A 26323-nucleotide genomic window follows, 5' to 3' on the forward strand; every position below is an offset into this window, starting at 1 on the left:
GAAGAGAGGAGACTGAACTCTGCAGGAATGAAAACACGATGATGGCGAGGATATGTTAATCGTTTTAGCTGGACTTCACGAGTTTCTGCCATTGGCTCGTGAATGCAGCGTGAGGCGGCTGTCACAGTAATGCAGACGTCTCATTATCTCCTCTCTGTCTGTCTTATTGTTTCCTCTCCTTTGGACCGCGAGGTTATAAAAGGAGAGGCATTTAGAGGCAGACAGAGTGACGGACGCAGCCAGTCTCCTCTCTGACCAGGAAGGTCAGCTTTTCCTCATTTAGCTCCGGGCATACGCTGATCTGTTTTTAATCATGTACGCTAACACAGTTGTATTTATTTATTTGTGTATTTATTTATTTATTTTTGGAGCAACTGTTGGAATCTATTAATGGCAACGGGGGGAAATACATACTGAAAGTGTATCTTAATACCTGGCCACACACAAAGGTGAATATTTTTTTGCATCTGATTTCATTTTTCCTATAATTTTTTGCTTGCAAAATTTTTTATTTAAAACCATTTTGGCCCGACGGAAACATGCCTGCTATTATTAAAATAATACAAAAAGTTTTACTTACAAAAAGCGCAATTTTAGGTTCACACTCTTCATACCGCTTTGATTGTTGTTGCTAAATTAGTTAATTTGTTGCAGATTTTTCTACTGAGATTTTTAAGCATTCAGTCAAATTCTTTCTCGTCTAACGGAGATGTTTGCTTTTCATGTGCAGCAGGACACCTTACAAACCTCGTTCTGGTTTCTCTAACGTCTAACGATTGCCATAACCCATCCCATCTTTACTCCTTCACCCGAATCAGATGATAGATACACACTCAAACACACACATATGGTTGAAGTGTGGGGTGTCATCCGATCCACTGGAGCCGTGTAACCCCCCCACTCAGCTCCTCTTGCTGGCGACTCAGTCCCGTCTGATGAAGCCTTGTAAATACTGACATGCTGTAAACTTGCGGATCTGATTTCAGGGTGCTGTTTGTGCGTGTTTTTGTATTTGTGTGCATTCCTTTCACCTGATAGTTGTTAGTTAGAAATGCACATATGTGTTGTTAGACGTGGACACGTTCCGCTTCTGTGTTTCTGTGTTTTTTGTTGGTTTTTTTCCCTCCTGCCTGCTGCTTTTTTCCCTCTTCATTACAGAACCGACTGCTCTAAGCTCTGAACAAACTGCTCCTTGGCCGTACGGAGCATGTCTGACACTAAAAGCCTCGCTTCTTCTTCCTTTCTTTCTTTCTTTCTTTTTTTTTTACCTCTGGTGTTTGTTCAGTGGAATTTAAGAAAGAAAAGAATCGTGTTTGGGCTTTTTTTTCTATTTTTGCTCTTGTCGAGTGTCTGTTTTTCTAAGCTTCCTGACATGAGAAACTTCAATAAAAATACAAAATGTTCAAAAAATTTTCCCAAATAGGGCCGTTAATAAAAGCCCCCCGTTAGCTTGCGGTTTGGGAGCTGGAGACCGGGCAGGAAGCCATTTTCACACAGGCCGCCCTGACCTCGACTCTTAACTCTGACTGAAAATAGCAGACGAGCGAGATCACTGTACAAAGAGAAAAGAGAGAGAGGTGGAAAGGGAAAACCGAGGAGATAGATACCTCAGCAACACTACCTGAGAGAGAACGAAAGAAGGAAGGAGAAACAAAGCGTTCTGACTGATGGCTTTTCCACCAGTCTTCCGATTCCTTTGCAAAACAGTAAATCTCGTGAAGTTTATTTTCTTTGCAGCATCTGTGTTTTATAAGGGCTCTTTTAATTTGTTTTTACTCTGTCCAGTGGGGGATCCCCTCTCCTTTCTTTTTTACTCCCCTTTGTGTTTGACCCTTTTTATTCTTCCCCACAGTCCTTTTCTCTCACTTTCTTGTCTTCCCTTCTGGTTTTCCTCTCTCCCTCTCTTTCTCCTCCTGTGGAAGTGAGTGTTTTAATAATGCTTCCTTAGGGAGTTGGAGATGGGAGAGCTGCATTTTCTTCTTCCCTGCTTTAATCTCTCACCACATTTCTGGGAAACTTGCATTGTCAGGTGGTAGAATTTGGGGACACATTGGTACAGGTCAGCTGCTGTTGGTCAATTATTGCTGAGCTACTTTGAGGTTTCTTGAAATACTAGATCAAAGTCAGTATCCATGTTTTAATGGTAAAGCAGTACTTTTTAAAATGATTTGTGTGTTTTAAATAATGACATTTTTTTCATTTATTTGTATTTAGCAAAAATAAAATTTAAAGTGTCAGTAACTAGAAACCTATAAATGTAAAATACCTTTTAATGAAATTGAAATTAAAAAGCAACAAAAAGAGGATCATTGATTTATCACTGATGATAATAAAATAAAATGTTCTAACTGCTGCTAATAAAATTAATCCAATTTAAACCCCATATTAAAAACCTTTTACTATGTTTTTAAGTTTACAGAGAAACCTTCCAGTGTGATGCTCGTCAGCAGATTTAGGCCATAAACAGAAAACGGCCTCGCTGCTTTTTGCTCTGGCACACCTGCTGATCTGATAAACTCCATCACTCCTTCTTTAAAGTAACCCCTTTGTGTAAATATCAGAATCAGTGCAAGCTTCTCCGTCAGTGAAGAATAAAACAAATTCTGCTGTTTAGTGACTCGTGCCATGGTTCCTTGTCTCCTTTCCTCGATCAGACCTGTAAATCCACAGTACTTTTCCATCAATGTCATCATTTACTCACATATACTCGCCAGGATTGAGTTCACCGTATAAATACATGCTTTTAGCTTTACAGTTGGAAAAAAGAATTGTCTGCATACATGTAGTACATGTATACATAGTATAGCTGAAAATGAATAAACAATAACCAAAGTGTCTGTTTTCCACCTGTCACATCAAGGTAACTCATACTGATGCAAAAAGAATGGGGGGAAAACAAAAACACATTTCCATAAAGTACGCCTGCTTATTGATTTGCCTAAATGAATGAATGACCTGAAACGGCCACAGCATTAAAGAGACAGCTACGACCACAGCAGGGCAGTGGTAAGGTACTCATCATCAGGCATGAGCAAAAGTAAAACTTTTAGTGGGAATTATTTATTTGGATCTTAAAAAATCAAATTAGTTTCATGCGTAACACTAATGTACTTCCAAAACTTTAAACTAGGGTAAATAAAATGATGATTATGTATAAGGACAGATTTACATTCAGCTGGCTGAGGAGCTCCAGAAACCCCCCGCACCCTTTAGATGCTTGATTGAAAAGCGGCGAGCCAGCATTTACACCCACTTCATGGAGGAAATTTGGCATTGTTGCGATTATATATAAATAATGTCGTCTTTTGATATGTTTGTGGCTATATAAAGCGTTCGAGGCTATTTTGATGTTTACGCCATTGACATGTTTCTGGCACCAAAGTAAAGTTTGACACCCAGAACTAATTTACGTAGGCTGTGAAATCCACTTCCTGTGTGACCAAAGTTCCTCCACACAGTTTAACGTGCCAAAGTCTGTCCAGTTCGTAACAGTAAAGCTGGAAAATGATTTAAACAGAGTCTTCAGCCAAATACACCCAGTGCTGGGTGTAGTAGAGACAGTGCTATTGACAGAAATAAAAGCTATTCACAATTTCAAGTGTATTGCTGTTAAGTCAAACTAGATGATCGGGTTATTGGTTGTTTGACCTTCAAAGAGTTCAGAGTATCAGAGCAATAAGTGATTGTTCATGTCAAAAACTGGACGGTATGTGGGTGTCGTTCTGTCTGCAGACAACCACACAATTAATTCCACTGTGAGAGAATTGTGCTCAACACTTTGAGCGCTGGCAGTTTTACACTCTGTGGGATCAAGCTCAAATCCAGTTTGAGCGTGTATAGTCTTGTTGGTGTGTTTGTTTATGAAATCCTGTGATGAAACCTGCCTCACCCAGCCGTTAATCCCCAATGAGAGTTTTACTGGCTGATAGTGATCCATCATCCAAATGCAGAAATTTTTTCCCCCACCCTGACGAGACACATTCTCTAGAACCATTCTCCTGTTTAGCTCGTGCGAAGTTTTTATTACATGCTGAAACGACTGCTATTTGCATTAAGACAGAGGCTTTTTATCTTTTTGACCATGAAATGGGAAGTAAGCAAAGGAGGAATATCAGCTTCTGTCCAAAAATATCTTCAAAAGCAAAAAACATAAAAGCATTCCCCTACTGGGACACCGTCTCCGTCTCTTTCTCTGCCCCTCTGTCTCACAGCTGCAATATCATCCTCGAGTCCAAGGTCTCTCCTAGCTCCCCGAGCATCACTCAACATGTCACCTGCCTAACCTGTTGCCTCCCCATCTCAGTTCCCCTCCATTGCAGTTTGCTTTTTTTTTTCCCCACCGACTGAAATATCCTCTCTGGCAGAACAATTCAAATAAGACACAGTGTTTGCTTGGGCGCACAGTCTTCAGAGCTTGTCCTTTCGCACATCGGCTCCAAGTTGCAAGCCACCTGCTTGTATTGGATGCAAATAGGGTATTAAAAGAGGGGAGAGAAACATGAGATAGCGTGACACGGGGAGGCTGAGGAGAGAGAAAGAGCGCGAAGGATAGAGAGAGAGGCTTAATGTGAGAAGAGAATGCAAATGCTGTTGAGACAAGGCAGGATGGATGCAGGAGTGCTGGATGGATGGTTGGATTAGGGGAGAAAGAAAGGCGAGGGTCAGGTGTTGGTATGACTTTTCGCCAGGGTCAAGGTTTTTCTCTGGATGACGGCAACGGAGCTGGATTTGCATTGATGGATCTTCTTTCCATGGGGATGTCATGTATCAGTGCTTGGGTACATCACGCCCCAGTCATTAATCAAATCATGGCCTCCGTCTAGAGCTATCTGTCTGCCAGGCGCTTCTCATCTGTCTACCTTGTCTTTCTCTTTGTAGTAGACTCGCTCTGCGTTTCGCTTGTTTTCTTTCTGCACTTGTAAATGATTTCAAATGATTTTAGATGCCCGCTGTAAGGACACGCAGCAAGCCTTTAAAGTTAAAATGCAGCAAGATTGTGATAAAAGCAGAGCAGGTGACATTAGCAGGTACTAAATGTAATGGTTTGCTGCGGCGATAGTATCAGTAAGAAAATGGTGCTGTTGTCTTACTCACCTGTCATTGTTAATAAACTGTAAAGTCTAAAATCTTACAATCATGTATAAATAGTTACAATGACTGTGCTCACACAACATTTTGTTTTCTAAATAATTGATATAAATAGACGCGTGCACAGGCCTGATTTCCACTCCCACTGCTTACCATAGCTGGATGTAGACACACCCTTAATCAGTTGTTTGCATACATCTGCTCCACCACTCTGACTATGAAAATAACAGCAAACAAGAGAAGTTTCACATGATCGCATTGCCAAAGATCTTTTAACAGTGCCCAAGCTCACAGCCTTCCCACCTGCTGCTGTTGCAGTGTTCGTAACAATAATCTGTGTACATGCAGCAGTAACACTCGCATCAGTTTGTGGAGCTTGAAATGAAAAAGTCTTTAAATGCTTACATAATTTGGATTTTTGTGTATGCAAAATGAAACTAATGGCATCAGATCATTATTAGTGATCAGTGATTAAATTGTTGTCGGATTAAATATTAATTTTAACCACACAGTCCTCTGCAGAGGCCCATGCCCACACTCAGTGTCTGGAGGAACCTGATATAAGCAACTAAAATTATTCTTTCTTTTGCTCTGGTACTTTATGCATACTCCAGCTTCTGTCATGCCAAATAAACTAAAAAGGACTGACGCCATATTGCATCCACACTTCCTGTAGTTCACAGAGTTGGTCGTGAAGTCTGATATTACCTAATAGAACCTAAACCTTCCCTTGATAAATGTCCCGCATACCATTCCCATTCAGTGAGAATGTCTACACCACACACACACACACAGGCTTCCCGTCTGCCTCCCACCAGTTCACATATCATCTTCTGTCGGTCCGTGATCTCTAACACGGCCCGTACCAACTCGTCTTCTGTGTCTGGGGGCTTATGACAGCTAAGGACCCCTCAGCCCCGAGTGACAGTGCCGTGTTGACAGCCGGGTCAACAGCGATCATTACCCCACCGTCTCAGTTTAGCCACACCTGTTCTACAACCCGGTGTGTGCGCCTTATTTTTAAGGGTCGCGGCTGACGACGAATAATCCATCGGGGGGCATGCGTGCACGGAGGATACTAAATTCACTGACGCCCCCGCGCACAAGCCTCCCGCTCAACTCCCCTCTTAGCTGAAGCACCATTATGGCTTTTCAGGCTGCTTCCTGTACAGATTCTTTTTTTTCTGTCCTCCCTCATCTGCCCTACTTTCCTCAACACAAAAGGTGCTTCCCAGGTTCAGGGGGTGTGTAGCACTTGTAAAATGTGAATGGCTTTCAGGAGTTGCCTGGGTAGGCAGTTTGACCAAGAGAGGAGCAGAGGGAAATGAAGGACAGGTTTGCGTAATGGTCCGCTCTCCCCATGCGAAGGTCACGCGGCATTGTTGGCCAGCAGAGGTCTAAAAGACAGGCCTTTGGAGGACCACAAAGCAGGGCTTTGGCAGCACTAATGAAACTCAGAGCTACACGTTAATGATCTAAAAGACTGGACCAAAACACTCAGCGGCCCCCTTTCCGCTTGCATTCAGCCTCCTCTTGATCGCTCCTTCCAAATAATGACAAGGCACTCTCCTTCTCTACCTTTATTGTAACCTTTGATGTCTGCCTTGTTTTCTTTGTGTCTGTGTCCCCCCTCCCTCCTTTTCATTCCTTTATGTTACGTGACTGTCACTCATCTATTAAGGCAACAAATGGAACAAGGAAAACATTCAGAGAGTGTATTGTGGTGCACCCACAGGTTTGCTCTTTATTTCTTTTGAAAGCACTTGAACTTGGAATTTTCCTTGGGCCGCCTATTGAATGGGGAGGGTGCTTTTTTTAATTTTTATTCCAGTATTGTCATAGGATTACAAAACACAGTTGTATTGTAATGCACATTTCCAAACCCCTATAGTTTGGTTTTTCATTTGTAACTGTTTATTTGTAATTGTGTCTTTTCTCATTGTATTAATAGGTGCCCTTACTCGCAGCACTCAAAAGAATGGTGGTGTTACTGGCATGCAGATAGTTTCGATTTCTTTTGTTTGATTTTATCAGTGTTTTCAGGTAAACTTTGGTTGCAGTCGTTACAGTATGAAATATAACAGGGTAGGCTTAAATCTGACCGGTGAGTTTGTCAAAGGTGGGCAAATAAAGCCAAAAGGGAAGAAAGAAAAGATTCATGTTTTGCTTCTGGTGATTAAATGAAACAATGTAACATTTGGGTTTAAATGTTTAGAAACTCTTCTCACCATCTTTTCACAATCGCTAAAGCATCTTACTCGAGTGGGACTCATTGTTCTTCACCTTAGAAGATGTAGTTAATATAATTGTTAAAAGGGGAAGAACAATAAATATGTTAGTAACCCAATAAAAACCCTGCTTTTTGACTTATATATAAAATTGCTCTGCTAATAAGATGAGACTAATTGCATGTTAAGTGAAACTCAGTGAACTAGCTGCTGCTCTCCCTGAAGTAGCTGGTTAAGGTCATTAGACCTTGAAGAAGCCCTTTGACATGGCCTGATTATGTTTGGCTGCAGCTACACGATGTGTGTGAGATGAGATGTGTTTCTCTGGATCGTCTGTCTGCGTGGGTGTGTTTGCGTGTGCATGTGCGTTAGGCCTGTTGATTGGCCTTGATTAACAGACTGCCAGGCACTAGAAGCAGAGCCTTTGTAATGTACCATCTTGAGCTAGTTATTTCCAATCATTCCACAGGAGGCCTTGAACTCTGAGTTGTGTGTTTCTGCGTGTGTTACGGGCTGGGAGAGGAAGATGGTGGGTCCAAAAAAAAAAAAATCATAGTGTTCAGTCTGAAGAGAGAAGGGTGATGTCTTCTCGTGGCCTAGTGTGCAATTTGATGTGAACGTCACATGACATTTTAAATTTAATTCCAAGTGAGCAATATTGAGAATTAGCATCTGTAAAGAGTGCTGAACTGAAAAAGCAACCGCTGAGCATAGAAAAGATGAATAATGCATGTAAAGTTGTTGATTCCAACTGCTACCATTACCTGCAGTGACTCATGTTCCACTTCAGATCCATGAATAGGAGATTTGGTTGGCCTTGCAGTTAAGGGAACACGCACGTCTGTTCGCTGCAAACACGTTTAGTAATCCCGCATTTTCCTGTGTGTTTTCCAGCCAAACTGAGCAGCCAGGATTCGTACAACAATTTCACCAATAACAACATGGGGAACCCGCGGCTCATCCCATTGCCCAGCCTCACTGTGGTGCTGCCTTTGGCTCAGATCAAACAGCCCATGACCCTGGGCACCATCACCAAGCGCACAGGGTTGGTATCTCTCTTTCTCTCACACACACACACACACACAAATACACCTCCTCCACAGGAACTGTAATTTATGAAGCACATGTGTTCAGCTACAAAATAAAATGATCTTATTACCTCATTACACAGAATACATAACTTTGTGCACTAGTGCTTTGGCCAGTCACTTTACTTTATCCTCTTTATTGCCATAAACAGCAGTCTAATAAATTTCTTATTAAAAACTGTAATTTTTTAGCACGTGGATCTGTACACGATGGCCATCTTTCCCCTTCAGATGAAACTTTTTTTCATGGCACGTATGTAATAATTAGAGAACTAGTCCAGCTCCAGTGTTCGTCAGATTGCGCAAGCAAAGCCTTTGAAACACTGTGCAGAGTGTAAGAGGATTATTGGCGGCTTCGCAACCTGTGCTGAATTTACAGTTTGGCCATAGAGGAGGAATTTAAATCATACTGTTGTTACATTTTCACATTCAGTCTGTGAGTTTCTGTCTCTTCCCAGTAATCACTTTATAAAAACAGCGTGTTGTGTCAGCAGTGGCTCTGCATAGGCCAGCGCCTTTCCTCTCTCATCTCGAGCCGACGCTCACGGACTTCTTTTGTCTCAGGCCGCCGTGTTTTTTGCATAGGGTAATGAAGCACAACACACACATGCGATCTCAGTCTGCGGGCTCTTTTGGTAGGCACAAATACGTTCTCCGATAAAAGAAAATAAGTTCAATCCTGCCAATGATTTCAAATAACACTCATGTTAGAGTGTAGCCTTGCTAGCTTTGTACGTTTGAAGGCGTTTAAATTGTGAAAGCACATCTGCTCTCATGCACCTCTGACTTTTATTTCCATCTGGATCTTTGCCATACATTGAAATTATGTAGTTTTAAGACCATCAACAACTAAAGGCCTTTGCTAAGTGCATTTACATACAGTACAGGTGGCTCCACAAATATGGGAAGATTTTAATATTTTCATTTAAATGTAATTTTCATGCCCTGTTTGAATGGGAAATGCTATAATGATTCAAACAGACGCCAAGGGATTTATTCTCCCGTGATATTTGATAAGTGAGCTTTGGGGATGAAAATCGGGACCCGACCCTGCGGTCAACATAAACAACATCAGGCTTTTTTTCCCAAATCATTAAGAAGACCTGCAAAGTTCATTTGTTTTGTAAAGATGATCATTGCACATGCGCTGCGGTGGTGTCCCGTGCCAGAATGATTATGAAGATGTCCTTGTCCTGGTGGTTTGCATTCTGGTTTTACAGTTGTGATATTTAATGTTGTATAAAGATGGGCGTCTGTTGCATCCGTAATCTTCTTGACCATTATTGTGTTTGTTAGTTTATTCAGTGTAAAACTCCAATCTTTAACACAAAAAACTCTCACTAAATTACTGAGAATTGCAAAACATCAAAGTCTGTTCAGGTGAATACATTTTTCTTTTTTAAAGATGTAAATTGTGGGCGCTGGTTTAGCTCCATGGGTGAGCACAGGCGCCCAGCAGGTCGAGTCCGACCCGTGGCCCTTTGCTGCACGCCTCTCCCTCCCCACTCTCCTGTCTGTCTTCACTGTTCCTATCCAATAAAGACTAAAAGGCCAAAAAAAACCTGTATTTTGCAAGGTTTATTGAAATACTCAAATCTTCAAAGGTGTGTAAAAGGTTCAGGAGACAGGTGGTGACAAAACCACCTGTCTCCTGTCCTGACAAAAAAAATTCCTCTGTGTTCCTGTGAAATGTCTAATGATTTCAGCGTCACACCTTACCGCCAGGATTCCCCTAAACTGGAGGTGGCAAGCAGAGACAGGCAGTTACACAAGTAATCTGATTACCTTTTTTAAGTAAAGAGTAAAGTAAGGGGTTACTATTGCAAAAATCCAGTAAGCACGCTGCGCTACTAAACTGTGATTTTGTTTGTGAGCGTCTCATGACAATGACGTGCGAGCGTGCGGCGTCCGTGGCAGCGACAGACGTGCGCAGATCAACAATGGATAAAATGGAGTGATGGAGAGAGTACGACCGTGCAGCGTTTACAGCGTGGAAGTAATCACATTACTGTACGCTCTGCGTGGGAAGAAAACCTCTTTCTACAGCGAAAAATTAAACTTCAAATCTGAGCGAGCACGCTGCCACGGGAACGTGACAGTCACAGAGAAACCCCCGGACCCCCCACTGATATGACCGCTGTGGGCCAACCTCCACCCGCCCCACTCCTGCTTAATGTACAAGTTAAAAGATTAAAACTCATTAAAAAGTTTTAAAAAGAGACTTTTTCATTTGAGTCAGTTTCATATGATTGATTATGCAGAAGAAAAAGAATTGGGCTGAAAGGTCTGTTGCTTTATTACGTACTCAGGTTGTGTATCATGTTTTTAAAAATTAATAAAGTAACTAATTACTTTTGAAAATGAGTAATCAGTAAGGTAATGGGATTACTTTCTTGGAGAACTAATCAGTAATTAGTAACTAATTACTATTTTCAAGTAACTTGACCAACACTGGTGGCAAGTTTGTAAAAAACATCAAATTATATGTTTATTTCCCTTGTTTTCATTATTACCACAATAAGAAGATTTCATTTTAAACACAGGTATTGTGTTTGTGTGTATATCGGCCATATTCTTCACCTCTCAATTTTTAGAAAACATAATGTAACAAAGTTAATAGTTTCATGAATCAAACTCATTCAGGTTAGTTTATGTTGTGGTTGTCCGTGACAGCTAGTGTTAATAACCCTTCTTCAGCTTAACCTTCCTCTCGTGTTAGCTTTCTGTTATCATCTCTTATGTTAGCGGGTCGGTTTTGACCCGTGAATTAAATCAGCTATAAAATATACTAAAAACAATAAGTTATCATCCAATTTGTTTCTCATCTCTTGGTTACCTTGTTAGGCTTCCTTATCCATGAAAATGTTGGTTTTAATACTTTTGGTGTGAGCCTCTGGGTCTTTTTTTGTCACTATACCCCTCGATTTCAATTAAAAAAAATTGTAAAATTAACCTCAAGAGAATCATATTAATAAATAAAAGGTTTCTGTGTTACCTGAGTATTACTGAGGGGTATAGGACACATCTCTTAAATAAATCTGTTTTATTGATTTTTTTCATTTTAAGATTAATAACTAAAATGACATCTATGTTGTTACGGGTCAATTCCGACCCATAGACATTTACATCAAGAAAAGACAAAAAAAGTTTGTTTTTTTCAGCAGTAGACCTTTAATATAAACTGAAAAAAAGAAAAAGTCCTCTCCTCCTTTGTTTTGGTTATAGCCGTGGGTAATTGTGGGCTTTTTATCACTTCCCAATGATACAGCTTCACCTCAGTTTCCTTTGTGAAGTTCTTGTCCGAGGTCATATCTGGTAAAAAATAAAATAAAATATCACAGCTGATATTGTGATCCTGCAGTCCAGTGGTCATATGGAGGACCACACATTTTCATTGTTTCTTCTCAGGGGTGCCACTCACAGCTTTGACTGTGAAAATCTGTACATTCCAGGCATAGTTGGTTTTTGCATCACAGGCTTCCCAGATTTTTCTGCCGTTTTTCCCTTGCTTACTGGGTATATATTGCCGGTAGGGGCATTTTCCTCAAAAAGTGGACAAGACGTTCATCCACTGTCACCTCTGGCCCTGGGATGAACATCAGTGGAAGAAGCTGCACCCATCTCTCCCAGACATCCCTGATGGGAGCAAGCTTGTCAGACCTCGGTCTGGTCTCTCTGTTGTCAAATCTGAGGACTCTTGAATCAAAATGATATCAAATGTGTGAAGTGACATCGTTGCCCAGAAAATGTTTCTGCCTGTCGATGCATCCCATAGACGATCAGTGGCCTCATTGCAGCATCTGTACACTCCAGCAAGAACAATGAAAGCATCCAGGTATTCCTCATCATGTCGCCATTGACTTTTTTTCCTTCAAGGTTTATCATAGTAATGATGATTCTTTCTAGTGACAATGGCATAAATATCTCAAAACATCTCTTGATGTCACTGACTTTGGTCAGAGCAAACCTTGTGATTCCAGGGGTCATTTTGATGACATTTGCAGCAGCTGCCCTGCCATGTACATCATGAGGTACTGAGCTCCAAAAGATCTTACCATTTAGCTTCAGCACCAGCGACCTCCACCTCTGATCAGATGTGTCTGTGTCTTCTGGATGATAGTCCACATTGTCTTCCTCCTTAGAAACCTGCCCATCTGAATCGCTATGCTGCTCTGTGTCCTCTCCTTCATTTTCACCAAAAATATGATCCTGAACTTGGCTCACTGTGAATCTTCTTCTCATTTTTTGTATGCTGCAAATTGTAAATGTGCACTCTGGAAGTCAAATGGCCACTCAAATAGTGAATTCACCTCACATGCCCGTGTTTATTTTGTTCTGTTTTTGTGCAGGTATAATGCAAAAAACATGCAAAATAAGAATCTCCTAAAGCTCATATGATTAGGAGAGGCGCTTGCTGTAAGTGTTTTAGCTGACAGTGCACTTATGATTTCAGTTTTGGCTTTAATTATTGCTTTATACTCATAATATTATACCTGGGTCGAAGCCGACCCTAACAACACAAAGGTCATAATTTCAACTAGGGCATTTTATAATTTTGTGAAAATATTTTTTTTGGTTTTATTTTGTAGAAATAGAGGTTCCTGACAAAGTCAAAAAGCCTTGAAACAATAAACAAATCTATGTGATTTTTTTATGCATTTGAAATTTAAAATGGGTCGGTGCCGACCCTAACACGAGAGGAGGGTTAAGTGTTTATAATCTTCTTCCAGCTGCATATTGAAATATTTCTGCTCGCTCACTTTGGAGCTAGCAGGGTTAATACAGCTGCTAATGTACAGATAACGGACGAAACGGCTCATACAGCAGCGTGCACGCTTTGGTGTCATTACTAACTACAGAGGATATAGGTGCTCATATCCTTATTGTGTTTGTGTAAAACTGTGCAAATGTTTGCACGTGCTGTCCACGGCTGTGCAACATTCCAACAGCTGTATCGGCTCTGAGGACACTATCACAGTCTGGTAGACTGCCTCGGCGCGCCTTCATCCATCCATTCAAGTCCAGAGGAGGTGTCAGTATTAATGTATCAGGGTGCACAGATGTGCTCCCTGCTCCTGCATGCGCACGGCTTGCACCCCACACCAACACACACACACACACTGAGTGAGGCAGCAGGTTTGACCCCCTAGAGTGGGGAGTGATATCATATGCTTTTACGCTATACTTGCACAGTAGTGCCCAGGCACCATCTGTCTGTGCAGCCAGCCCCTCTCTCTTTGTTAAGTGTGTGTGTATGTGACAGAAAGAGAGGGAGAGAGGAGAGTCCAGCAGCTGTATTTACACCTGTATGAGCAGATCTCTGTTGGCAGTGTGGCAAAGGAACACACCAGCTGCTTAACCTATATTCCCTACCAAGCTGCCTTTGTGTGCACCCTGCAATAAGACACAAGTGCACACACACTAATGAAGCTTTCTCTCCCCTTTTCTGTGACCTGGCTGACTGCATAGATACCTTTGTACCTGCTGCACTCCTGCAGACCACCGGTGTGCAAAATTGTGCTGCTGTTTGTCTTCAGAAGCCTCAGGTTTTTGACATCAAAGAAAACCTCAGCGAATTCACACAGAGCCCCCGCCTCTCTTAATTTAGATGCTCCCCCAACTCCGTCAAAATAGGGAGAGTCGGATGTGGCTAGGCATCTGCCTGATAACCTCCCTCCAGATGAGGCCAGGGCAGAGAGTGGAGGAACATAGCCAACCTTCTGCTACTCCTCAGAGTCTCTTGGGAATACCGAACAAAGAGAGGTGTGTCACCTCTGCCCCAACCTCTTGTTTCCTGTCAGCCTAATATGGAAGCGTGTTAGACCCAGTTGAATTAAATCCCAAAGACGGTGATCACAAAATCCAAAGACTCTTTCCTGTCACAACTTCATCTTTGAACAGGATTAAGACAGAAATATTTGCAGTCAGCTGTACTTGTGCCTGTATTCACTGGGCAGATTGATTTAACTTGTCAAAATGCCTGTCGCGGTCACATTAGGGATTTGCAAACGGATGAAGAATTGCACACTTATCCCATCTACACACTGTCTGACTTTAACACGGACAAATGAAAATCCAAATGGAAAGATTGTCACACGCAAAACAAAATACCACCCTTTGAGCAAATCCCGCTGATGACATTTTCAGGCGAATAGAGTGCAGGCAGGGTAACGAAAAAGACAACAGCAAAAGAACAAATGAGACCCTGTGACCCGCTGCAGATGTGCCCGCAGATTAGTGTAATGCGTGTGTGAGCCATCCCGATACCAGAGCCGCAGAGGCTCACTGAGACCGGAGCTAGAAAAGGGGCTTTGAGAACGCACCACATGGCGGCAAGGCTAAACCATTTGCACAAATCACCTCACTTCCCTCTCTTTTTAATGGCCCAGGCGGAGCTGCTATTAGGGCCAACGGGTTAAGAGATGAATGTGTGAACGATTATTCTCCGGGAGTGGGGTCGTCACCCTCACAGGTCGATCCCACCCCCCCTCTTTCTCTGACTTCTCTCTGTAGCAATGACCCATGTTTGACTTGTTTCTCATCACGCCTGTGACCTATAAGGGACTCTTTCTCTGCTCACCACACCCGCTCCGTCGTGCTTTGCATCACATACTGTAATCGGGTGCTCTTTGTCTATACTGAGGTCAAAACTGTTTACTGCCAGCTCAGCACGGTTGACAGTTCTCCCAGCGTGACCTCATGCTTTTGTTGTATTCCGAGGAGTGTGCAATTTGATTTGTAACACCAAAGGATAGGTTTGGGATTTTTAAAGTCTGGTGTAAAACAACGCTGATGCACACGTTTGGGGAAAATAGCTCTTTGTGTAAGTCTGGTGACACTGTAGTTCATTTCTTTAAAAGTTCAAGTCTGTGTTCTTGAAAAGTTTTCTGTGTTTGCCTGTATGAACTGTGGTTCCCTGCTGAGCTGTGGATATAGAGACATTGAGGACATATCTTGTTTGAATGTTTAATTACTATGAATACCAGTTACTCATGACAGAAGAACTTTAACCGGTTCCACCTGATCTGCTTTCTGTAGCAGCTTTCTTTGCATCAACTCTGCTGCTATTAATTTCCATCGAGTATATAAATTGCACCAGCATGTTCCAGGAAGACTGTAGGGACAAAGTGGCACATTGTAAATCCTAAAGCTTACTTGGCCTTTGCTATGCCTATGGAGAGCTGACCCCATCTGCCCTTCTTTCTACAATTGGTGTCCATCCATTTACCAGTTGGAGGCCAGAGTTTGGGCTCAGAAAGTTCAACAGACTCAGCGGAGGGTAAGACGTTAGAGATCACCCCCCGCCCTCCGTGCAGCTCTTTGATAAGCGGCAGTTTACCAGGGGCCTCCATTACACCAACCAGTGTGTTCATTTGTCAACTCGCACTCCAGGAGTAAGACATTCCAGGGCAAATTGTTGCTCCCTTTCTCCCGGCGGAACACGCTACACATTCATGTACCAAGACTAATTGGAGACTGCGAGCTATCACTGGGAGGGCCCGGGAGGATGCGGCGAAAGCGATAAAATAAAGAAGTACTACGGAGTGCTTTCGTTGGTTGGAGATCCTGTTTTTCATGGCCGGGGGAGGTTGGTGTGCAGGGACAGAGTTCAGTCTCATCGGACCTTTATTGCTATAGGGAAACGGCTTATTTACTGTAAACTGTTTATGGAGCTCTGTCACTATCTCTGGACATGCAGAATAAACACAGGAACACACTCCCACTCCTAATGTCTCGTAAACATTAGAAACACGCACAGACTGACAGACAGAAATACACCCCGAAAAAGACACTACACTCTAGATGACTCTTGGATGCACACACACACACGCACAAACACACTGCATACTTGTTAACATAATCACAGTGAATACACATTTGTCAACACCGTCTCTTCCAACCAGGCATGCACATTCATAAGACAGTTCACAGCCATAAATACACACTTGCACTAAAAAAAGAAGTTGCATGCAAACACACAACTCCTTGTCTCAACAGTGCCTGAGTGCTGTTAGTTTTACTGGTGTCCCCAGTTGTTATACAAATTGGATAAACTCTTCATACTCTTTCCCAATCACAACAATCAGAGCAGTTTCCCAAAGTATTTTTTTCCCGCGTTGCGTTTACACGGTTGGGTACAAGTTTGCGCACATGTACCCGATCCCTTTAAAGTTAAGAGAGAAAAAATATGACAGATGTCGAAAGAAGAAAAAAACAACCCAAAACGTCCGTCTGCGGACGTGATGCATGTGCCAAATATATGGTATCACGCTTTACGGAGCAGCTCGAGCAGATGAATCATCGACGTATCCCGTAGGTCTTCAAATCCATCTTAGCACACAGACATTCTGTTTCCTGCCTCGTATGTGTTGTGCACTTAAACAGACATGTCAAAAAGTATATAATGTGAAAAGTGTGTTTGCTCAAGTGTGCTAGTTTTAATAATTGTTTTTCCGTCTATTTCTGTACCCCTCAACACCCCCCAACACCCCCTTTCCCTCCCCCCTCTCATGAAGACCCTACCTCTTTGGGGCGGGATGTTTTGCCATTAAAACTCCATGGTGAGTTTTGCTTCTCCCCTCTTCGGCTCCCTTGGCAGCATGCGACTGTATAAAGCACCACAGCACACTGCCTCCTTTACCTCTCATTTGTCTCCTGGTATATTTTCAACACATTTTGTAGAGTTGGTGTGGTCGTTCCTCGGCGGGTACGAATCCCAAAGAGGAGTGTTTCTTATTTTCTCATCTTTTTGTGTCTGTGTGTTTTTGATTACCCTTATTCTTCCCTTTTTTTGGTTTTGTTTTGTTTAACGTTATATTTAAAGTCCGATGATTCAGCATGTTGTGTTAAAGCCACCGCAGCGCTTTAAGGGAAAAGGGATTTTTTCTTTCACATTGTGCAGTATGCATAAATATGCAAAGCAGCAGTGAGGTGCTAGGTATGGTGTTACATGTGAAGTAATGCTCAAAGCCCAAACTTCATACTTTAGGTTTTGCTTGGGAGTTCAGAGTACATGCTGTAGGGGTTCAGCGCTCTTCCATCAAACTTCTGATCTGGTTGTTGTCTTTTTTCTTTAAACCACCCACCAGAAAATGACATCGCTGTCTTATTGTCTTTTTCATTCTCTTACGTTAGATGATCTTTTTCCAATAATATCTTTGTGTCGAACACATGTTGTTCAGATTTTATTTTATCCCACTTTGGCTAGATTTTTTCCATCAGATGTGTGTTTGCATGCAGGAAATGTGCCACATTCTGATATTGTGAACAGTGTCCTGTCTGGTTATGGAAATGTGATGTGTACCGCTCCTACAAAATATTCTCCAGAGAGCGGATGAACCACAATTATTTAATGGTAGCTAGCACTGGAAATGAAGTTTGTTTTAAATTTTTAAACCGAGTTTTTTTTGTTTCCAGTGTATTTTAGCACATCTCATAACTTTACTTTTACTGTTCCAGCCACAGTAGGCCGCCTTTTGACTCCACATGAAATAAAAGCAGCCACACAGCCAAACACAGTGGAACAGTTAGCAGCGAAAGCGCTACATTTTTGGGGGCCAATGGTCAGATTTGATGATTTTGTTTCCTGGCAGCTGAAAATGAATGTTAAAACATTCCATGTCCTTTTTTGTTGTTAGCCAACTGTTTGCTAAAGTAACAGATTTAGTGACTCTGGAGTTATTACGTAATCAGTAATTCTGGTTTAAACAATGGAACATAAGCTCAACATCATTACTTTTACTGAGTACTTATGCTCATTCAATTCATTATTAAATTACCTGCTAATCTTAGAGAAATAAGCTAGCCTATTTCATACCGTTAAACTGTCCACCACCTTTCTCTTTTTTTCTTGTGATTTGAATAAGTCTGGTTCTGTGGTCATTCATGGATGTTTTCAGAAAAATAGCCACCCCAAGCCAAGTTTTGGAGACACAATTTAAAATGGGATGACAGCTTACTTCACCAAAGATGGAAACATGCAAAGCCCCTCAGATTGTGAGAAGAATTTCTAAGATAGATGTGGACCCCCGTGTGGTTTCAAAGTGACATACAGATCTAATAACATTAAATACTGCGCATCCCTTGACCTTGAAATCACCGGTTATGTTGCGACTAAAAATGCTGTAGGTAAGACAGATGAATCCATCACTAGTCAGTTATTGGGGAAAATAATAAAAAGCAGCGAGGTGGAACAAAAAGGCCAGTTTCATTTGATATTCAAGTTAAGATTCAGGAAATGTTTAACTGTCACTCCTGAATTTTGAGTTCAATTTTAGCACTAAAATGCACAAAGCATCCTCCGATTCAAAGATTTTTGTCATGCAGGGGGATGTAGCCACGTCTCTTGTCAGCGCTCTCTCATGAAATCAGATGCTTACAAGCTTTTAAAAGAAGCCCTTTTATGACAGTCGCTTACAGAGAGATGATTGAGTGGCTCGGTGAAAGGAACTTTTCCTTTCCTGATTCCCAGGTCTCCAGCTCCTCGTGTGAATAGCGTATGGTGCCTTCCTCAAGTGTTGGGTTTCATCTTTTGTTGTGGGCAGTCACTCATACTTTTTAGTTGAAACTTTTTTCCGTCTGTCTTCAGCCACTCGTGCTCAATCTAGGCCCTTAGTGACTTCAGAGCGTATACTTTTCAAAGGTATACATCATTAGCATTGGAATCTTGACCCTTGCAATAAATGCCATCTGCTCAATTTTGAGCTAGTTAAACCGACATTGTTTCTCTAATAGCTTCTGCCTTTAGACATGCGCCATGGCAGTCCATTCACTATTGTATCGTATTAAGATATTTTACAAACAGAGCCGTCTTTTCTTTTTGAGCAAATGGTGAACTTGAATGCTCCTTGGATTTCCAATTCATTCTTAAGCTTGCGTCTGAAATAACACTGTGGCCAGATGCATTAGTTTATACCAACATTATGGCTGTTTAACAAATTTCCATGACTAACGTGGCACTACATGAACTTTAAGGTTTAGAAATTGGTAAAAAAGAAACCCTGATTTTTTTCCTTGAACATTTGATGCCCACTCTGCTACGTTCACCGAGTTCCCCAGTTTTTGTCATTAGTGCTGTGTATTCGACAGAGCCTCAAGGCTGCTTCTTTCCGAGGGCTGTTGTAAAATAATAAATGTGACGTTGAAGGATGTACCCTCCACATAACTGCCCTCTCTCCTTCCCTCTCTCCGTCTTTCTTTTCCTTCCTGCTTGGAGTCTTAATACCACCTCCTTTTCTGATAAGAATGAACCATATGGCCCAGAATCAGTGAAATGACAGCACTGCAGCTCTTTGTCGCCGGATGGCCAGCTCCATCATGTTTGTTTACTGCAAAGGTCCTGAAAATAAATGGAAGCTGCTGTGGACTACCCCCCCACCCCCCCGCTGAGGCGCCTCATGTTAGCGCCGGACATAGTAATGCAAAAGGACTTTGATGGTTGATGTCTCAGATTGAATTATGCCCTTGAGGAAAAGCTATTAGCTCAGTCAAGAGTCCTCATTTGCTAAATTAAAAGTGGAAATGACATGTGAGTAGTCTTTTCAGTGAATTAAAGTCACAAAGAAAATGAATTCCACTCCCTGCTAAAAGGCAAAAGGAAATTTTGCGGAGAGAGAAGAAAAAGAAAAGAGATTTGCCGTTTGTTTAATGACATACATCTTCTCCTGCTCCCAGTTCCCTCTTAGTATATTTATGTTTCATAAGTTATTGATATTGGGTTACGCTTTTTCTAACTCGGTGCCATTTGCTTGCCTGCTTCTTTACCAAAAGTCTGCTCCAAAAATTGGTATCCATATGGGAAGTGGAATTAGGCCCTGGAGCCGTGCCTGGTTGTCACGAGGGCAAAAACCTCAACACTTTTAAGCCACTTCAAGTGAGATGAAGAGGAAAAAGGATGATTTAAAACACAGATGAATAAACTTTAGTGGTCACTGTAGCAGAAGAGACGAGAACTGAACTGTGATCTTTGGTCCTGTTGGCAGGCTCTGTGCTAGCTGTGGTCTCTTCAAAGAGGCCTAAACTCAGCTCATCTGCTATGACTGCAACGTCGAGCCGAAGTTTTAACGTGCTATCGACGAGTCGCGCGGCGCCCTGCAGATTGGTGTGTGGGGTTGCCACGAGGTCAGTCCTTCAGAAATGGACAGTGTTCTCTACTCGGCAGTGTAAAAGTCCTTCTACTTAGTTCTCTTAAAGAAAGTCCATCTGATTATAGTAGTAGTAATAATAGCTTAGAATTTTAACCACTGACACCAAAAGTCAATACGAAGACTGATGAGTTTAGAACAGGCACCTGTCTGCTCGTGACGAGGATTTGTTTTTCCCGAGTTACAGGGCTTTCGTTTCATTACCAAGGAAGAATTTTTACTTGTGGAAAAATCCTACAAAATTCCTCTTTTCCTGTCCCATGTAACACAAACAAAAACTGATGTTGAGCACTTCCTTATAGCTGGTTATTCACTCGCTGGACCTGCTTGTTAACAGTTTTACCTTCTGGTTGAACTGACGGTCAAGCAGGCCAGAGCTGGGAGGAGAAGACGACGCCCACTTGGAGTTAGCCAAGGCAATATCCTGAGTGTGACTTTATCTACCCCTGCATCTTCCTTTCACAGACCGGGTTTACTGTGGATATTTGGTTATTCAGCCTTCTCCCTTTGACCCAGCGCTTGTAAATACAAGCTACAACACTGTAGAGGCTGTCCTTATGATTACCTTCACCATTTCCTTTTTCCTGATCCCTCTTTCACACAGGGCTGGCCAAACAAAGACATCTCCCTCGATCCAGAGAATAATTTATGAGGTGCTGACAGGGGGGAGGCAACAGAAAGAGAGTTTTACCAGCAGCAGGTCTTTCAACAGCTAGTACTGTGAAACCCGGTTGAAGTAGTGGACGCACCGTCTAGTACTGGAAGCATTATTGTGGTGAACTGTCTTCATGGCATTGCATTGTATTTTTCATTACGTTTTTGTGGTATTGGGCAAGTTTGAAACAAGAGGAGGGATTTGGTCAGTGATAGAGTGTTACATGTTACACACAGGACGTGAGGGGCAAATTCCCACTGGATCCTCCATGTGTGACATTCATTAGGTTTTACAGTGTGTGGTTGGGCGCCAATATTCAGGGAAACTCTTAAACCTGCAGTATTTATTTTCTTGTGTTTGGAATTTTGAGTTTTCATTCCGTTTAAATGAACGATTTAAAAGTGCAAAATTAAGACATTATTTGGTATCGTTATATCCCCTGTTGCCTTTTGTTCTATTCTTTAATAAATATGAATTAATCTTTTAAAACTATTATGTAGACATTAGGTTGAGGTTAGTTTCTTTAAATGAGTTTGACCCGTTATGCACACGCTGGACACGAGTGTGATGACAGCAGAACTTTTATTTATAACTGTGGTTTTCGTTTTGCACTGGGACACAGACACTCCCGCTCTCTGCTGTCACGTCCGCTCTCCTTCCCCTCCGACTGTCACTGTCAACATATAAAGAGTCACAATCACCTTCAGATCCCAGCACACCTGTTCACCCCGCCCCTGCGCCGTCCCGGGAGCTCACTGCGTCAGAGACCACACCCACGCCACAATGAGTCAGAAATTAACTTATTAACAAAAATCAATATTGAGATGGCAAAGATTGTGTGCAAAAGCATGCAAACATTCAGCATTAGAGATGGAACCTAGCCAGTTTGCTTTTTGCCCTTACCTCGCACATTTGAGTTGTTAAAAGCTAATGGCGACTCGAACCTAGCAAGCATGCTACACAATCATGCAATTTTAAAAACAAAAGTGGATTTTAAATACTCATTACCTGCAGGGGGCACCGTTGTCAGCCTTGCAGAGACTCCTGCTTGCTCTTAGATGTCACACTCTGGCTGGACACATCTTGAAAGGCCTGGTCTCAATCAGGTGCTTTGCATCAGTGGCATTAGGTTTCCCTGTTGTTAATCAAATTTTGTACTTGGAAATGTCTATCTTTTTTAAATCATCCATAAGGTCTGTTTTTGCTTATGCTAACTATCCATTCCTTTTTATATTTGTTCCACATAAAGCAAAAAAATAAAAAGCACCTGCACAAAAATGCTTCCATGAGTTGAATGTAAGTTGAATCAAACTGGCCACATACATTTTAAAAATCATGACCATTCTGCGCCCACATATTTGCATCTTTTCTCCAAAATTGAGAGTAGATAGAAGTAAGAGTGTCACTTTCATGCCAGCGTGGTTTCCAAAGGTCAAGGTTAAGCACTCGTCTGGGAGCGCGTGACACCGCTGTAGGTTTTCAAGCGCACCTCACGTCTGATCCGCTGTGACCACATTTTACTGTCCAGGTTGCTTATGAGGCTGGACAATAATACCAGATCTTGCTACTGTTCTCTGATTGTTGCCATATGGGGAGTCCAATTGCGGCTGAAAACCCTTTCTGTGTCCGCTTCTTCTCAAACACTCTTGACATGCTGAATAATCCAATAACTCCCAATATATTCTCTCCTGTAGCCGACACAAAGTAAGAGAGCCAGGGAAGGCAACGTGGACACTGCTGTTAGGTTCGAATTCCATTCAGTGATAGCAGTTGTATTTATTAATTTAAATATAAATGTGGTATATTAATGGGACTATTGGAACCAACCAGATGGAAGAGCAGGCTAGAAATTGTCTTTGTAAGTATGCTAGAAGTATCAACGTTTTTTGATTCTTACCAAACTTAAAGTAAAATTGGTGACAAACCCCTGAAAAAGGTTTTTGCTGGGATCTGTATTGTCCTGTAAAAGAACAACTAGAGTCCACCATCCAGTGTATGTAACCCCCTTTAGCAACATTACCTTGGAGTACTTGTTTTCTCCATGACTGTACCCGTTTCTCACATCGTAGCTGAGGTATTTTGGCCCATCCTTTCCAATGTTGTTTCAGTTCATTGAGGTTTGCAGGTATTTGTTTATGCATAGCTCTCTTAAGGTCCCACCACAGCATTTCGGTTGGGTTGAGGTTTGGACTTTGCATTTTAGCATCCTTGATTCTTCTCTTTTTCAGCCATCCTGTTGTAGACTAGACAGTGTGCTTGGATCACTGTGTTTGACTCGATTTAGGCCGAGCTTTAGATATCGGACAGATGGCCTTACGTTTTTTCTCAAGAATACTCGATATATGCTGATACATGCACGCTTGGTATACAAATGAGTTTGTGGTCGAATGAATGAGTACAAATTGCCCAGGTCCTGTGGTTGTTTAAAGAGAAAAAAGAGGTGGTTTTGTATTAAGATAAGGCAAGTGTACAGGCAGTATACCAATCATGTCAATGTTGTGAATGGAGAAGATTGCATTTAGCCATATAAGGTCTAAATGTATCCTAAGAATAACTTCTAGTATTACTATTAGTACTTTGTAGTACTACTACTTACCGTCCTTCTCAGACAAGAAGATTCTCTTAGATGGTGGCTCAGTTTTATATCACATTACATCAATGTTTATGTCTAGCTTAATTTTCCCATTTTCTGCTGCAACAGTGGATGTTTTTATTTGCAGGCGTTTCAGTTTCCCCTTGCTTAGTTCCTTGCATGCAAAGCTCTTTACAATATTGTGTTAATTGTTCACAGATGTCTAATCCATGCAATCCATGTCTAATGTAAAATGCTGACATTTACATTTGATTGTTATGCTTTATGGAAAAATAATTCATACAAAGATTGGTCTTAAAGGTGATACATAGCTTCAATAAGCATCACACTGAGACACATTATTGCACTGTTGACCTTATTGCAGCACAAGACAAAAAGTGTGCTACTCCTCCACACAGCGGCATTTCTAGCAATGGAAAGTGATGTGTAGTTGATGTATTTACTAAAGAGGGGTAAGGATTTATTGGAATTCACAAATTAATAACTGACAAATCAGAGTAAGCAGTTGTCTCATTGTGCCAATACCAGCCAGTCAAAAGGACTTGACATGTTAAACTATAGAAGCACTACCGGGTTCACTTTTTGGACCCCTGCATTGTACTATATTATTTACTTTGTCTCAATTTCTTTTCCGTCTCCTGAAGCAAATCTAAGCCACCCCCCCAGATCTCACCGAGCAAGTCCAGCGGAGGAGAGTTCTGCGTGGCGGCCATCTTCGCGTCACCTCGCTCCTGGTTCATCACTAATCCCAACATAAAAAGAGAGAAAGGTAGACTGTGGTGACAGGTTGTCTTTGCATTCTTCTACGATAGCTATTATTGCACTTATTGCAAATAACTTGTCCTCGCCTTGTTGCTCATCCTCCTCACAGATCAGTCCAGGCAGTCGGTTGTGGACTCGCTGTACGTAGTCAGTTGCTATGGTAACTTGGTGGAGCACGTCTTGGAACCTCGGCCATTAAGCACGTCACAAAAGATAAGCGACGATACACCGTTAGAACTCAACACCTGTCCAAGGGCCTGCTGGATTCTAGCCAGGTAAAGCTGTGATGAAGACTCGATGCAGGACACGGCTTCTCTGTGTCTCTAAGTCTTATGGATGATTTGTCCTTTTTGAGCAGGACTCCACAGTGGAATGAGCTGCAGCCACCTTTCAACTCCAATCATCCTTTGGTGTTGGCCTCAGATCTAGTGCAGTACTATCAATATCTCCTGGCTGGTAAGTGTTAAACAAGTACTTTTCCTTGAGTTTACACACTGTAGTGTATTTACAGTATAAAGTTGTGTTCAAATAGAATGGAAGTCTGCATTTTCAGGAAGTAAAAAAGGTCAAGGTGTTGTACCAACACATGCTCTAAATGTAAGGTTAGCATGGTACTGATAAACAAGAGACTGGTATCACAGGGCTAAGAGCACTGAGTAAAACGATCATCTAAATGTGCTTCTACATTTCCTTGTGGCCCTTTCAGAACAAAAGTAAAGTATAGTTGAATTGTTGGGGATACCACAAAGAGAGTGCAACAGAAAGTAGCATACATTGGTACACAAATATCACATGCAGTCACTGAAAATGCAGAAGTTTTCATCAGTGTTGTACTAGGGCTGGGCGATATATCGAGTTTTTTTAAAATATCGATATATTTTCATACGAGATATAAGATGTGACAATATCGTTTATATCGATATAGTCTATGTTACGGTATAATTATACTTGTGGAGCCGCAAGTTTGCCTCTCTTTCATCCACTTTTGTCTCTACGCTGCGTTACTCGGCCTCGCCTCTCCTTCACTGAACACAACTCCCCCATAGCTTCACCTGCAGGCAACGACAAGATGAACACGGCAAATCTCAGTTAACGAGTTACCGCGGATCGCCCCGTGCGTGGGGCTGGACGGCGTTGTGTTAGCGAGCTAACCGCGCTAACGAGCTAACCGCGCTAACGACATGCAGCCCACAGGAGCTGCATGACCTAAAATCCTTTTATTTTCTCAAAAATCGACAGTGCACCTTATGTATGAATTCTGGTTGTGCTTACTGACCGCGAACCAATTTTATGTGGTACACGGCGCTCAGCAATCTGTCAAAAAATGTTTTAGTTCGACTTTGGTAAGCTACGGAGCTGCGGCGCTTGATGGATTGTCGGAGCATTACGGCTACCGTAGTCCGGAGCCTCGTGGAGTGATACGTGCTGTGCTTCAACGTAATATTATCATATTGCTTAAAAAAAAAAAATCGAGATATATATCGTATATCACCATCCAGCTAAAAAATATCGAGATATCAATTTTGGGTCATATCGCCCAGCCCTATGTTGTACTGCTCGCAATTATGTTGATTTCTGATATATTTTTCTACATCTGATCAACATTACAAGCAAAAACCAACTTTTCTTTAGTGAAAAATGTTCTTTTCATAATAAAATAATTTTTAAAACTCCTTGAAAGAGTCACTAATAAATACCTAAAAATGAGTTGCTGTACGCTCATATCCTTTATCATATTCTACCTTACCAAACAAAGTAACAGATTT

The 26323-nt window shown here is 41.8% G+C and overlaps 1 protein-coding gene across 3 annotated transcripts in view; it reads left to right on the forward strand.

The window, feature by feature from the left end:
* The window catches only part of bcas3 (BCAS3 microtubule associated cell migration factor), a 319739-nt gene that overhangs the window by 73559 nt on the left and 219857 nt on the right, over positions 1 to 26323 (forward strand). For all 3 annotated transcript variants that reach the window (XM_082502293.1, XM_082502294.1, XM_082502295.1), the window contains exons 16-19: positions 8211 to 8361; positions 24440 to 24564; positions 24667 to 24832; positions 24916 to 25013. In XM_082502293.1, coding sequence (XP_082358419.1) covers positions 8211 to 8361; positions 24440 to 24564; positions 24667 to 24832; positions 24916 to 25013 — 540 coding nt within the window. The remainder of the gene's footprint in view (positions 1 to 8210; positions 8362 to 24439; positions 24565 to 24666; positions 24833 to 24915; positions 25014 to 26323) is intronic.

This window comes from Aulonocara stuartgranti (assembly GCF_965226115.1).
Source record: "Aulonocara stuartgranti genome assembly, chromosome: 14".
Taxonomy (NCBI): Eukaryota; Metazoa; Chordata; class Actinopteri; order Cichliformes; family Cichlidae; genus Aulonocara; species Aulonocara stuartgranti.